This window comes from Molossus molossus, unplaced genomic scaffold, assembly GCF_014108415.1.
Source record: "Molossus molossus isolate mMolMol1 unplaced genomic scaffold, mMolMol1.p scaffold_m16_p_17, whole genome shotgun sequence".
NCBI lineage: Eukaryota > Metazoa > Chordata > Mammalia > Chiroptera > Molossidae > Molossus > Molossus molossus.
In genome coordinates, this window is record NW_023425352.1 from 3,684,862 (window position 1) to 3,698,607 (window position 13,746).

At 60.3% G+C, this 13,746-nt stretch overlaps 1 protein-coding gene across 1 annotated transcript; it reads right to left on the bottom strand.

The window, feature by feature from the left end:
- Positions 1-517: 517 nt before the first annotated feature.
- Positions 518-6,346, bottom strand: MMP21 (matrix metallopeptidase 21). The gene is made up of 7 exons (XM_036265971.1): positions 6,185-6,346; positions 5,322-5,898; positions 4,285-4,424; positions 3,940-4,081; positions 2,580-2,837; positions 1,261-1,433; positions 518-891 (listed from the first exon to the last, which is right to left on the bottom strand). Exons 1-7 carry the CDS (start codon positions 6,344-6,346, stop codon positions 592-594), a joined length of 1,752 nt encoding a protein of 583 aa, XP_036121864.1. The 3' UTR covers positions 518-591.
- Positions 6,347-13,746: the final 7,400 nt, after the last annotated feature.

Here is a 13,746-nt window from a genome sequence, read left to right on the forward strand (position 1 = left end):
AGGAGTCTTACTTGGGGAGCCTGGCCCTCAGAGCGTAAGTCACTTGCCACGTGTTTCCCGCTTTGAGGGGATGAGCCAGTGACCTGTCTGTCCAGGGCTGTTTGGGACCCAGACCTGTATTCAAACAGCACCGGGAATGAACAGTAGGCGCACAGGCTGGGTGAGGATGAGGGTCAAGAGCCACCACTGTGGTTGACCTTTGGCGGGACATCCCTGCGCCCTCGGGGCGTGGCATCCATCCCCTGTGACTGGACCCCAGGGCAATGGCTGTGTTCCCATTTACCCTGGAAATGGGGGGGGGGGGGCAGGTGTGCTGGGAACGTGGCTGTAGAACCCTAGCAACGGGGGAAAACAAAGATGAATTCTTCAGCATTTTCTTTTAAGCTTTCCTAAAAAAAACTTGTCATTTGGTAAAGTTTTGTAGTAGTTGTTTTGCCTAAGAAATTGAGTTTTAAATCAAGTATTTTAAAAGTCCAGTAGTACTTTCTCCGTCGGTTTTAACTCGAGGAGCTCCAGTCGGTGAAAATCTGCGGGTTTTCCTCGTACGGTGGTTTCCCCAGGAGCCCTCCGGCTCCGCACTGGCTGTTTTCCTCACATGCTCAGGGTGGAGGCATGGACGTCACACACGTCAAACCACGTCTCGGGGATAGACCGCTTCGGGAACACGCCGTTCGGAGGGAGCCAGGGGCGCTGCCGCCGGTCCCCGTCGCTCACCACCTTCCAGTACGCGTTGCCTTTGAGGAAGAAGACGGACTTGTGCGCGTAGGAGTAGTAGGCGGAGTCCAGGTTTCTGAACGGGTGGTCCCGAGGCTCTATCGCCGGGAAGACTTCAGTCATCTTCTTCGGACGGGAACCCAGGACGTGATTTCTGGCGACATCAAACTCAAACACCTGCAGAGCAAAGAGCGAGGCTGGCTTTCCGAGGTCACGGATGTACGGGGTGAAGCCCCCGATTCCTTGGGCTCGGTTCTTAGTCTCCACGTGATGGGGGGTCTGTCGTTGCCATGCAGGCCTGTGGTGATAGCTTTTTACAATCCTCACCCGAGGGTGCGTTTATTTACTTAGAGAGAGACACTGATTGGTCGCCTCCCGTGTGCACCCCGATGGGGAACTGAACCTGCCACCTTACGGTGTACAGGACCATGAGCCACCTGCCCCTGGCCAGGGCCGCGACAGCACAGCTTCACTGAGAACTCGGTCACCGGACACACTTCAACCGGGATGGTAAAAGCAACACCAGGCTGCAAAGCCTCCACTTACGAAGGATCCTCTGAAGAAGTAAATTAACTGCTTCCCTCGGTCATAAAAGGCAGTGTCCAGGGGACTGGGGATGCCGGGGAACCCTTCTGAAATCAGTCTGGGGTAGCGTTTTCCTTGTTCATCTTCGGTGTGGGCCTGATCCCTGTCACTGTCGTATCTCCAGTACCGGTTTCCTGAGGGCCAGACAGAGAGAGGACGCCACGCTTCATTGCTGCCACGTCCCAGGGAGCAGGAGCAGGCAGCTTTCCACACAGGTGCCGCCAGCCGCGTCCTGCCCGGACTGCAGGAGGAAGCGGGGCTCCTCCCCTCGCTCAGCACGCTCCCCGGCCCCGCTGGCTCTAGACTGGACCCCAGGGAGCTGAGTGCTGCCAGACAGTGTCCATCCCAGTTCAGGCCTCGGGACTTGAACCACGGGCGGGCGTGCTCCCAACCCTGAACTATCCAAACTAGAGAAGTCTACCCGAGACCATCTCTTTGTGTCACCGCACAGGAGGAACGCTCTGGGTGATGTGCAGGAAAATGCAGGCTGAGTTTGTGCGCGGATTTCTGACGGCACAACTCGCCAAGTCCTCTCGGTCTGCCTCTTGCCTCGTTAACTCGCTTGAGCCGTTTAAAGCAACACGGATCTAGGACTAGGATTCAGGCAGCAAGGGGAGGTGAAAGCAGCCACCACAACACCCGTGTTTGGGGCTGGACTCCGTGAGCTTGGTGTGCAAAGGCAGCCTGACCCGGCTCCCCCTCAGTTCCGCCTCCCCAGGACCCGATCCCCTTCACCGGGAGCTGCCCTGGGTCCCTCACTTCCTGGCCGCCTGGTGTTTCTCTGAGGCACTCGGTGCTGGGCTGACCTTTCCAGCCTGGTCCCCTCGACCTGCACGCCCTGTCACCGGGGGCTTAGCTGTCTCACTGACACACTGTTCACTCCCAGCTCCAGGGCTGTAGTCTGACCCCCCCCAGCACCCCCCCCCACCACACCACTCCAGGTCGTACCCATCCTTCTGGTCTGGGCTGAGCCTGACCTCCCCCTCTGCTCATTCCGCCCCTCAGACATACTTCTGAACGGGAAGGGGGGTCCTTGGTGACCTCAGAGCCCTTCCCAGTTCCTTCACGCATCCAAGCATTTGTTCACTGATGCGTCATTCAGTGTCTGCTTCAGAGATCAGGCTACAGCACTATCCCTGTGCTCAGAGCTCACGGTCGAATGGAACCGACAGAAATTAAGTCATTTCAAGAGCATCACACAAGGTTCCCCAGGAAGGGCTCAAAACGTTCGTCCTGAAGGCGTGTGGTGGGAGAAACAGGGCCGTCCATCGGGCGTCTACCTTTAAAAAAATAACGTTCGTCTCTCCCCCAAGTCCAGACGTGGACGAAGGCGTCTATGTTCTGTGCGGGGACCCCGTGCCAGCCGGTGAGGATGAGGGCGGGGTCCCCGTAACGGGTCCGGTTGTTCCGATTCTCGTACAGCCAGTACCAGCCGCTGCGGAAGAAATAGGTGCTGAATCTGGCCGTCCCTTGGCCGGCGTGGCTCCTGTCCTTGCGGATCCAGTCAAAGGCGGTGTCAAAGGCGCCTTCGCAGGAACCTGAAGAGAAAAGGTCCGGCTGCTTGCCACCTGGCACAAACCCACCTGTGTGACCTGGTCCGAGACCAGTGCCGCGCTGGAGCCGTCCGTTAAGACACCGCAAAGCCAGACGCCCTGTGGGATGGGAAGTAGACCTCCCCCGGCGGAGTGGAGGGAGCAGGAGGGACCCGGGGCCTGCAGCAGCGCAGGCCACACGACTCATCCTGGCTGCCTTGTTGGTGCTCCGAGCACGCCCTGGAGTGTCCCTGTTTGGATGCAGGGACACACGTAAGGGTGGCTGGTGCCTCTTTTGATGGCTGATCTGACTTCACTGGAGGGAAGACGCCCGGTTCTGGGCTCACACAAGGGTCAGGTTTCCGTGGAGGGAAATAAATGTGTCCCACATCGGTCATCTCCACAGATGCTGCGAGCCCAGAACAGGAGGGTTCGAGCAGCACGGAAATGGGCGTGGTCTGTTTCCCGTGGAAACGTGGAGGGCAGTGTTCCTTCCCTGCAGCCTCTCATTAGATCACTGACCCCGGGCCCGGGGCCTGAACAGTCAGATATGGAAGCCAGGCCAGGCCACGCTGCGCTTCACCTTCAGTCTACAGACGGCTCCTCCAGCGGCTCCCTGCTGTCCTCTCGTGGGAGGCCATGGCCCGAGGGGCCCACCCGTGCCCTCCCGCCTCCCAGGGAAGACAGCTGCATCATGCGAAAGAGAGGACACGGGAGGAACAAACCCAAGGGGGTGTGCTCTGCTCTCCGTGTGTCCAGTCTGGGTATGGCCGCCTGTCACTGAGAACCCACAGCCCAGGGCAGCTGCTCTCGGCTCAGAAATGACACGTGTCCTGGGTCCCTTCCGAGGCTGATCTCTCCCAGGGCAGTCTTTTTTTTATCCTCACCCAAGGACATTTTTCCATTTATATTCAGGAGGGAGAGAGGGAAACATCGATGTGAGAGAGACACATGGAGTGGTCGCCACCCACGTGACCCCAACCAGGGCCGGGGACAAACTGCAACCGAGGTACGTGCCCTTAGCGGGAACCGAACCCGGGACTCTCTGGTCCGCAGGCCGACACTCTAACCGCTGAGCCAAACCTGCCAGGGCCCAGGGCAGCCTTACCATACAGCTTTTGAATGGCTTTTCTGTCTGACCAGTCCAACTCAAACGCAGGCCCCTGGGGAATATAATTTGGCTGCATTATGGATCCCGCCCTGTAGGTGTGAGGCAAGCCGAGGACATGGCCGATTTCATGGACGGCCACCTAGAAGGGAACACAGAGCACCGGTGCAGTGCCAGCCCTGGGTGTCTGGGACCCACCCCACCCCACCCCAGAGGGGCAGGCTGTGCCTGGAGCTGTGCTTGGGAAGGAGAAGGGAACTTTCTCAGGAGGAAGCAAACACCGAGCTCCCACCCACGCGGCACGGCCCTTGGCCTCGTCACCAAGACCAGCCTGAGCTCACGTACCTTGAGGAGGCTGATGCCCACGCTGCTGGTGGGCGGGGTGAAGTGCTCGTCATCATCAAAGTGAATATCGCCCAGGTGCCAGGCGTGTGCAAACTCCTGCCCAATCCCATCAAAAACCCGAGGGCAGCCCAGGTGCCGGCCTGGCCAGAGGAGAGGGGGTGGTCCAGGTGAGTTAGGAATGCCCCCTGCACAGACTCCTTACCTGGCGGGACCTGGGAACACAGACACCTGTAGGGGTCGCAGGCTCAGGGCTTGCGGTCCAATACCAGAAGCAGCAACTCCTGGACTAACTCGTGAGACATGGTTGTTGATAAACTTATAAAGTCTAAAGACAAACAGAGCTACGTACTAAGTGCTGTGGGAACCGGGAGGAGGGACTGTTCCCCTCTGCTGGCAAGCTGGGGGGTTGGGGGGGGGGACTGCTGCAGGCTGATGGAGGACACACGGTCTGAGCTGGACCCCAACAGCTGAGTGGTCAGGAAGTAAGGCAGGTGCGGCCCAGTGGTCACGTCCTCACGTTTGTACTGTTTACAACCAACAGCGCCCTATGTGTGCTTCTTGCATTAGGAAGCTACTCCCACGAGACCAGGGGGACCGTTAGGACCCAAGTTCCCAGATGAGGCTGCACAGAAGTGACTTTGCCCAAACCCCCAGCTAGGGTGGTGGGGCCAGGGGGAGCACCCTGTCTGCCTTGTGCCCGAGCCGTGCTCACTGGCCGACCTGCGCTGATGTCCCCATGAGACCCTCGGCTCTGCAGGGTGACCCGCCCGTGTTCCTCCCAGTGAGCTGTGATAAGGCAGCACCTGCCGAGGGCTTAGAATAGCCCATGCCTGGACAGGTGCCATCTCAGAGCTCAGGAGGCCAGGGTGGGGTTCCCCAAGTGCTCCTGCTGAGCCTACGCTCCCATTATGCTCACTGGTCCCTCCCTCCGCTGTGCGGAGGCAGAGGGGCCGCGTGTGCAGAGAGGGCCGCTGCGCGGAGGCAGAGGGGCCGCGTGTGCAGAGAGGCCGGGTGGGCGCAGTCTCCAGGCTTCTCACCTCGGCCAAAGCCCAGCTTTATGTCAATCGTGGCTCCAGGGCCCGTGAGGTCCTCCAGGAAGTTCAGGGGTATCACCTCGCTCCACATCCTGAAGGCCAGGCGGAAGATGTACCGCTGCTCCTCCAGGGACAGCTGGCTGCTGTAGCCCTCCCTGACCAGCCTCCAGGTCAGGGTCCGCTTGGCAAAGGCCCGGGTGCCCCCACCCTGGGGGGAGCCCCGGGGCTGCCAGTCGGGCCCTGGGAGCGGCGTCTGCAGGGAGCGCCTGGGGCGGGCCCTGGGGCGTGGGCCGGGCGGGGCGGGCCGGGGCCGGGGTGCGGTGCTCGGGGCCTGGGCCTGCAGCTGGGGCCGCGTGTCCGGGACGCCACAGCGCGGCCGGTTCATGGCCGCCAGCGTGGCCGCGTCCAGCTTCCCGCTCGCCGGCAGCGCATTGACCTCCTGGAACCGGCGCAGGGACTGGGCCAGGGCGGCGCCCCGGGCCCCCGCAGGCGGCGGGTCGCGGCGGGGACTCCGGTGCCCTGGGGGGGCGAACCCCGCCCCCGGGCGGCCCTCCGCCCAGCCGTATTTGGACAGGAACCGCTGCGGGAGAGAAATGCGCCGGTGGGCGGGGCGGCGGGCCACGGAGCGTCGCGCACACGCGGCTCTGCCCGTTCGGGCGCTGACAGGCCGGGCACTCGCGTGGTTATGAGACTGATCACGGGCGTGCCGGCTGGTGCCGGGCAGCCTTCTACGCGTGTCGTCGGCGGTTTGCGCAGGTCTAGCACCTGGTGCGCGTGCGCGTGTGCACCTGCAAGTGCGCGCACAACTCTGCGCGTGCGCGCGCGTGGGGTGCGCGCGCGTGGGCCTGCTCCCCGGCTTCCCCTACCTGCGCGGCGCGGAGGTCGGCGATGGGCGTGGCCCGGCGCAGCGGGGACGGAGCCAGGTCCGAGCGGTCCCGGCTGTGGAAGAGGGTCTCCGGGCCGGCGGGCCGGGGGGCCGCGAGCCAGCAGAGCAGCAGGGTCGGACGGAGGATGGAGGCCGCGAGCATGGCCCGTCTGAGCCCGCCGCCCGCCTCTGCCGCGCGGCCGCCCTGGAGGGGAGCCCGGGGCGCTTCTTATACCGCGGGCCCAGCCCTTCTCACCCAGGCCCCAAGTGTGCCCACCGGCGCCCGCAGGCCCTTTGAAGCCCAGGCCCGCCCCTCCCGCGGGCGTGAGAACACGCCCCCCTCGCGGCCTGCGCGCTGGCCGGGGGCCGGGTAACTAAGAGGCCAGCCTGCAGCCGCCTGTGACTGCGTCTCCATGGTGATGTGCCCGCGGGCAAGTTAGCGGCCCACGTGTGCAGTCGGCGGGCGGGGCGGGGCGGGGTGGGGGGCGGGGTCCCTCAGGCCTGGAGTGGAGGCGCCAGACCCGCCCAACAGCCTGTCTCAGAAGCTGCACCTGCGGTGGACCCGCCAGGGTCATTTAGTTTGCTCCTGGTTTGGGTCTATTCTTTTTAGGGGGAGTGGAAGTGACTTTGAAATTTTTCTCACCTTTGATTTTATTCTTGTCAATTACAGTTGACATTCAATGTTATTTTATATTAGTTTCGGGTGTACAGCATTGTGGTTAGACATTTATATAAATTACAAAATGATTCCTCCCTCCCCCCCATAAGTCTAGTACCCACCTGGCACCTTACATAATCTCTATGCTGTACTTTATATCCCCAGAGTTTGGGTCCTTTTTTTTGTGGGGGGGGGGACGTAGTTGATCAATTTTTTTCTTATTGCTTTTGTTTTTCTTTATAAAAGGAATGTTTAATCAGTACAGGAAAGTGTAAATTTTGAAAGCACTGAGACTAAAGGAGGAATTCCTGATTCAGAGGGTAAGGGTTTCGTGAACATTCTTGCAGACGTATTGTGTACATGCATAGGGCCGTATCTGTGCGCGCACAATGTTACATAAACCACTATTCTCTACTTTATTGTATGATTTTAACTCAGTGAGTCTCCTGTGTTCATGAACACAGGTGTTGACCATCCCACCAATGGTTACACGGTGTGGGTCAGGGGTTTCTTTTAATCCTCACTTGAGGATTTTTTTTTTTTTTTGTAAATTGATTTTAGAGAGAGAGGAAGGAAAGAGAGAGAAACTTTGGTGTGAGAGAGACACAGCAATCAATTGCCCCCTGTACGAACCCCGACTGGGCATCAGACCCACAACCTTTTGGTGTGTGTGACGACACTCCAACCAATCGAGCTACTTAGCCAATGGTCTTTTTTTAAAAGTTTTATGCTTTATTTATTTATTTATAATGGAATTAATTGGGTGACATTGGTTTTCAAAACCATGCAGGTTTCAAGTGATCTCTGCAGCTTGTGATCAACAACACTGCACCTGCGCACAGCATCAAGTGCCCATCACCCCAGGCAAAGTCTTTCCCCATTTTCCCTCCTTCGCCCCCCTCCACCCTGCCCCGCCTCCCTCCATGGCCATCGCCACTGTCGTCCATAGATTATGCATCTATGTTCGATGGCTAATCCCTTCACCTTCTTTCATCCAGCCCCCACAGCCCCTCCTCTGACAGCAGTCAGTCTGCTTCATGTATCCATGTCTCTGTTTCTATTTTGTTCCTGAGTTTGTTTTGTTCACTAGATTCCACGTGTAAGTGAGAGCAAATGGTACTTGTCTTTCTCTGCCCGGCTGATTCCACCCAGCATGATCATCTCCAGGTCTGTGGCCTCATTCTTCACATTTTAAATTAGCTTCTGAATGGAGGGTGTACCCTAAAAAGCGTTCTATGCTACAGAAACTGAGAGGACGAGAGGCGGAACAAACTCACTCGGAGTGGCGGGCGGAGTGTACTTCCCAGTTACAGGTCCGAGAGAGACCGGCCCTGAGCCTGTGGGCTGCCTGGCCCCACGCCTGTGCTGAGGGGCCAGCTCCGCTCCATCCTGTCCCTGGACGCCGGAGAAGCTCCGTGTAGCTGCATCAACCCCCTTGTCGCACGGAACTGGCTCCGCAGGCTCTCTGCACCTTGTGCTCGGAGAGTCCAGTCCAGACCCGGTCCCCACTCTGACTTCTCACTGTCCCGTGTGTTACAGACGTCAGTGTGCATCTCCCAACTGTGTGTGTCTGTTACTGTCATTTGTATAAATACATAACTCTATGCATAACTATGACACATATCGATTACTCGTCAGGCATATGTTTTATATATATAGCTATTAATAAAACTGTATAGTTATATACGTCAACTGCATAGGTCAGTATATTTATCAGTTTACTTAACCGTATTAACATGTCAGCGCACTTACGTCTGACTGCGGCCAATGGCTTGCACCACCTTGCTGCTCCGTGTGGCTAAAACGAAGCTAATTCTCGGGTGCGACGGCAGTGTTCACCTCCCCACTTAGCTGGGTTTTCTTTCTTTTTTTGATTGAAATCTCAAACTGTTTTGATTAGCAGACAAACCCTAAATGTTTTCTCTGGGGAAACAGAAATCTGAAAAAGTGCAAGACTTAGGACAGTTATTCCGAACAGTATCTAGCTGTTGGCTCTTCCTGGGACCTAGAACTCTGAACGCGGGACGGAATTGAGAACTCTGACGGGAGCTGGCGTCCTGAGGACTGATGTCACACAGCCTGGTCCCGGCCAGTGGAACCGGTTCGATGGTGCCCCCGCCTGAGGACCGCTCCGGAGTCAGGTCTGAGCACGGGGCCCGGTGGTGACCGCCAGACCCCTCGCAGGGGTCGGAGGTGTGAGGCGTTGGCTGCTGAAGGGTCCTGTTCGCTACAGTTATTTCTTCTCTCCCTGAATCGTGCAGTGGGCCCCATGCAGGTCCGGGCGACTGGGCTCTGTGAAGTGTGCCTGTCTCCGGGGTCGTCTGCTGGTCTGGGAGTGCTCGGCCCCCGCTCCTGCTCAGCCTGTGTGGACTGGCTCCCAGGTTCAGTGTTTGATTAGCCGGAGTGCTGAACCAGGTACATTGGGTTTTGAGATCGGCTGGGTTAGGGGGAGACGGCAGAGGAATTGTGTGACCTGCAGGAGAGCCAGGCTCCCGGAGAAACGCTTCCTGGTCTGGGCGGACACTCACTGTCTCAGAGCCCACAGGAGGTCTGACCGGCAGCTTCTCGAACCCCCTACACATGGAGATGGCTTCACCCGGGGGTCAGTGGGAGAACCGAAAACTTTTTTCCTATAACACGTATTATTTACAAAATAGTTTTGCATATTCTCAGCAATGCTCAGCATAACATTGTAGACATTCCCTGACTCACTCCCACAGATGTTTAAGTCTGCTGTACAGTGAGGGGTCACTTTTGACTCTGAAAATGAACATATTTCAGGATTTGGGAGGAAAACCATTTGCTCACGTGCCGGCCTGTGTGGCCCACAGCCTGGGAGAGGGAGAGGCTGTCCCACCCTCTGTCCCGAATCCCTTCTCTGACTTGGATCCCAGCCCCTTTCCGTCCACGAACAGCCCTTCACCCTGCTGGGCCTCCCGGGAGACCCCTCGTGTCCTCCACGCAGGAGGCTCCGTGCTGTGGGCTCCTCCTTCCTCCACTGGAGGAGGCGTGTTGAGGCTGCCGCCTGGCTGTGCGGGGCGGGCGCCGAGTTCACTGCCTGCTGCCCTCTGCCCAGGTTCATGCCGTACTTTCCGGCCGTGGTAGAGAAGGTCGACTTGGAGATTATGATTGGCATTGGCGGTGGCTTGTTGCTCGCCTGTTTTTTTCTCCTGTGCTGTTTCATCTGTCTTTACTGCAAGTTGGCCAGTGTCTTGAAGTAAGTGACGTGGGGAAGAGTGAACGGCCCTCACGGGGCACCTGGGGCTGCCTGAGCAGGTCGCTCCTTGCCCGGGGCCCCACCCTGGGTGAGGTCGGGAACAGCAGGTTGAAAAGGCCAAGGCAGGTGAGGACGGGACCTGGGCTGCTTCCCCCCCCCCCCCCGGGTCGCGGGTGAGCTCACGCTGAGTGTTCCCGGCTGAGTGGCTGCATGTCAGTGCTGCCTGCTGTCGCCGGCCTCCCGAGCTGACCCTCCGCGGGCCCTCCGCGTCCCAGGCCCTGCAGGCTGCATGGCGGCGGGCTGTGCCCGAGCCTCTGCCTCACGCTCACCCAGAGGACGGGGAGTCGGTCTCCCCTCGCCGGGGCTGGGGAGCTCTCGGGGTGTTCTCTCTTCATCGCCCATGGCCTTGGGGACAGTGAGGTGGCCTTTGGAGTGTGGGAAGTGAGCTGTGTAAAGATGCGGGGGACACCTGACAACGGAGTATAGATCAGGATGATGGACCGGGAGCGCTTTGACAGGGGTTTTCATTTCATTTGGAGTAGAGGGGCGGCCTCCCTGAGCTAAAATGATATAAATCTGGGGAAGGATGGTGACTCCCAGGCCCGCCCTGGCATGCTCCCCGCCCCTACCACCACAGCATGCCAGGCGGGGACCTGGCCAGACTGCTCACTGTGCCAAGCCCGCAGTCTGCGTCCCTGGACTCGCCTCACCCTCACGTAGCGTCTACTGACCGTCTGGACGGCACTGGCGAGAGCTGGGGGGGGGGGGCAGCGGTGAACGCGGGCTGTGCTCACAGGGCGCGTCTGCTCGGCTGAGAAACTCCAGGCACTTGTAAGAAGTGGGCTTTACAGATGAAATCTAATCTGTGCTTTTTATAAAATCTCTGAAGGAAACTATGACCACCAATGGCATCAGCACCGGAGGCAGGGACGCGGTGTGGACGGAGGGCCGTCCTGAGCCACTGCCATCTGCACTGCCGACTGCCAGCTGCTCACGGCCGAGCCCCGAGAGCTCCGCGGTGAGAGCTCCCGAGGGGGCTGTCGTGTGAAGTACAGACGTCCATGCCCAGCCCAGCTGCCTCCTGACTGTTCTTTCCAGTGTTCGGGGCCCCCGAGGGCGGGAGCTGTTACCCCTGAGGCCCCGGCCACTAGCACAGGTGGAGGCGGGGACCTGAAACCACTCCAGTACCACTTCTCCCCAGGTAAACCTTGAACTCAGCAGGGCTCTGCTCACGGACAGGAGCAGGTTGCACGTTGCTGCTTGGTCCCCAGAGTGAGCCCTGGACCTGCCGGGGCGGCAGGAGCTCTGCTTGGTTGCAGTGGAAACACCCAGGGGCGAGAGCCCAGACCTCGCTGGACTGACGCTCAGAGAGCAGGAGTGACTCCTGGGGGGGGAGGCTGGGACCTGGCTCCGAGAGTCTCATTCCCAACCCCTCCCCGTGCCATGGTCCCCCCCACCCCCCAGCTCCCAGAGCCCTCTGGACTGTTAACTGCTCCTGCTCCCCGTTAGGAAAGGGCTGGGCTTGCCCCGTCCACTGGGTACATGTGGGCATGCATTCGTGCCAACTCCGCAGGAGCCTGGGGGCGACGGGAGGGGGGAGCTGTGTGCACAGGCAGCGAGGGGCAACGGTATGGGGGGGGGCTGTATGCACAGGCAGCGAGGGGCGACGGGAGGGGGGAGCTGTGTGCACAGACAGCGAGGGGCGACGGGAGGGGGGGGACTGTGTGCACAGGCAGCGAGGGGCGACGGTATCGGGGGGGGGGGCTGTGTGCACAGGCAGCGAGGGGCGACGGGAGCGGGGGGGGGCTGTGTGCACAGGCAGCGAGGGGCGACGGGAGCGGGGGGTGGGGCTGTGCACAGGCAGAGAGGGACGACGGGGTCCAGAGGTTCTGTGGTGCTCTCTGGGCTAAAAGGGCTTGTTTTATGGAAAAGTCTGAGTGATCCACACTCCTGGGCTTGCTTAGTTGACTGAGTGCCCATCCTGTGTCTATCAGGGTGGAGGGGTTCGTTGTTCTTGTCCCCATCCTCCGCCCAAATACTCCAAATCCTATAAAACATGCATCCCTGTGACAGGAAGTAACTCAGCTCCCTGACGTCCTGAGCCTTTGAGTCCCACATCGCCAGCCTGGTTCTGTCGGTGCCAGGGCCTCTCATCCTCCTGAGTCTAGTCGGCTTCCAGACCTCTAGGTTCTGGGGAGCCTCAGTGAAGGCCTGCGGTCCTGGGAAGCCCCGCTCAGTGGAGGAGGGGTCTGACACCCCTGCAGGACACCCTTATACAGACCTCCTGCAGCTCCGGGCAGCAGGCCTGGATTGAGCCCCTCACTCCAGCTGGCTGTGCATGGCACTTAATCCCGCCACGCCCCATCTTCTCTGCGAGGTGGACCCACCTGATAGGGTGGGTCTGAAGATTCAGTGAAACGTGGAAGAGAAATGTTTGTCACCAGACACTGATTCAGAGAAGAGAAACACCAAGTTCTCCGTAGGGACCGCGTTCCCTTCCCGGCACACGGACTGCCGCAGACCAGGTCCCTTCCCGGGGCACGGCCTGCCAGACCAGGTCCCTTCCCGGGGCACGGCCTGCCAGACCAGGTCCCTTCCCGGCGCACGGCCTGCCAGACCAGGTCCCTTCCCGGGCACGGCCTGCCAGACCAGGTCCCTTCCCGGGCACGGCCTGCGCAGACCAGGTCCCTTCCCGGGGCACGGCCTGCCAGACCAGGTCCCTTCCCGGGCACGGCCTGCGCAGACCAGGTCCCTTCCCGGGGCACGGCCTGCCAGACCAGGTCCCTTCCCGGGGCACGGCCTGCGCAGACCAGGTCCCTTCCCGGGGCACGGCCTGCGCAGACCAGGTCCCTTCCCGGGGCACGGCCTGCGCAGACCAGGTCCCTTCCCGGGGCACGGCCTGCGCAGACCAGGTCCCTTCCCGGGCACGGCCTGCGCAGACCAGGTCCCTTCCCGGGGCACGGCCTGCGCAGACCAGGTCCCTTCCCGGCGCACGGCCTGCCAGACCAGGTCCCTTCCCGGCGCGCGGCCTGCGCAGACCAGGTCCCTTCCCGGGGCACGGCCTGCGCAGACCAGGTCCCTTCCCGGCGCGCGGCCTGCCAGACCAGGTCCCTTCCCGGCGCGAGGCCTGCCAGACCAGGTCCCTTCCCGGCGCGCGGCCTGCCAGACCAGGTCCCTTCCCGGCGCGCGGCCTGCCAGACCAGGTCCCTTCCCGGCGCGCGGCCTGCGCAGACCAGGTCCCTTCCCGGGGCGCGGCCTGCGCAGACCAGGTCCCTTCCCGGGGCACGGCCTGCCAGACCAGGTCCCTTCCCGGCGCACGGCCTGCCAGACCAGGTCCCTTCCCGGGGCACGGCCTGCCAGACCAGGTCCCTTCCCGGCGCACGGCCTGCGCAGACCAGGTCCCTTCCCGGCGCACGGCCTGCCAGACCAGGTCCCTTCCCGGCGCACGGCCTGCCAGACCAGGTCAGAGGCTGCCGGGGCAGCTCTGCAGCTTCCCTCGTTCGTATCAGTGTTTTGTGAAATCCAGTTTCTAATATTGCCAAGGACATTAAAGCCCTTTTGTTGCAGTTACTTTTGAAATACTTCAGTTCCACAAATCATAAATCTGTAAATTATATGAAAATACAGTTCAAAACTGTGTGGATTTTTAAAAAGATTAGTAGTAAGTATATGAAGAACTTCTAGTGTC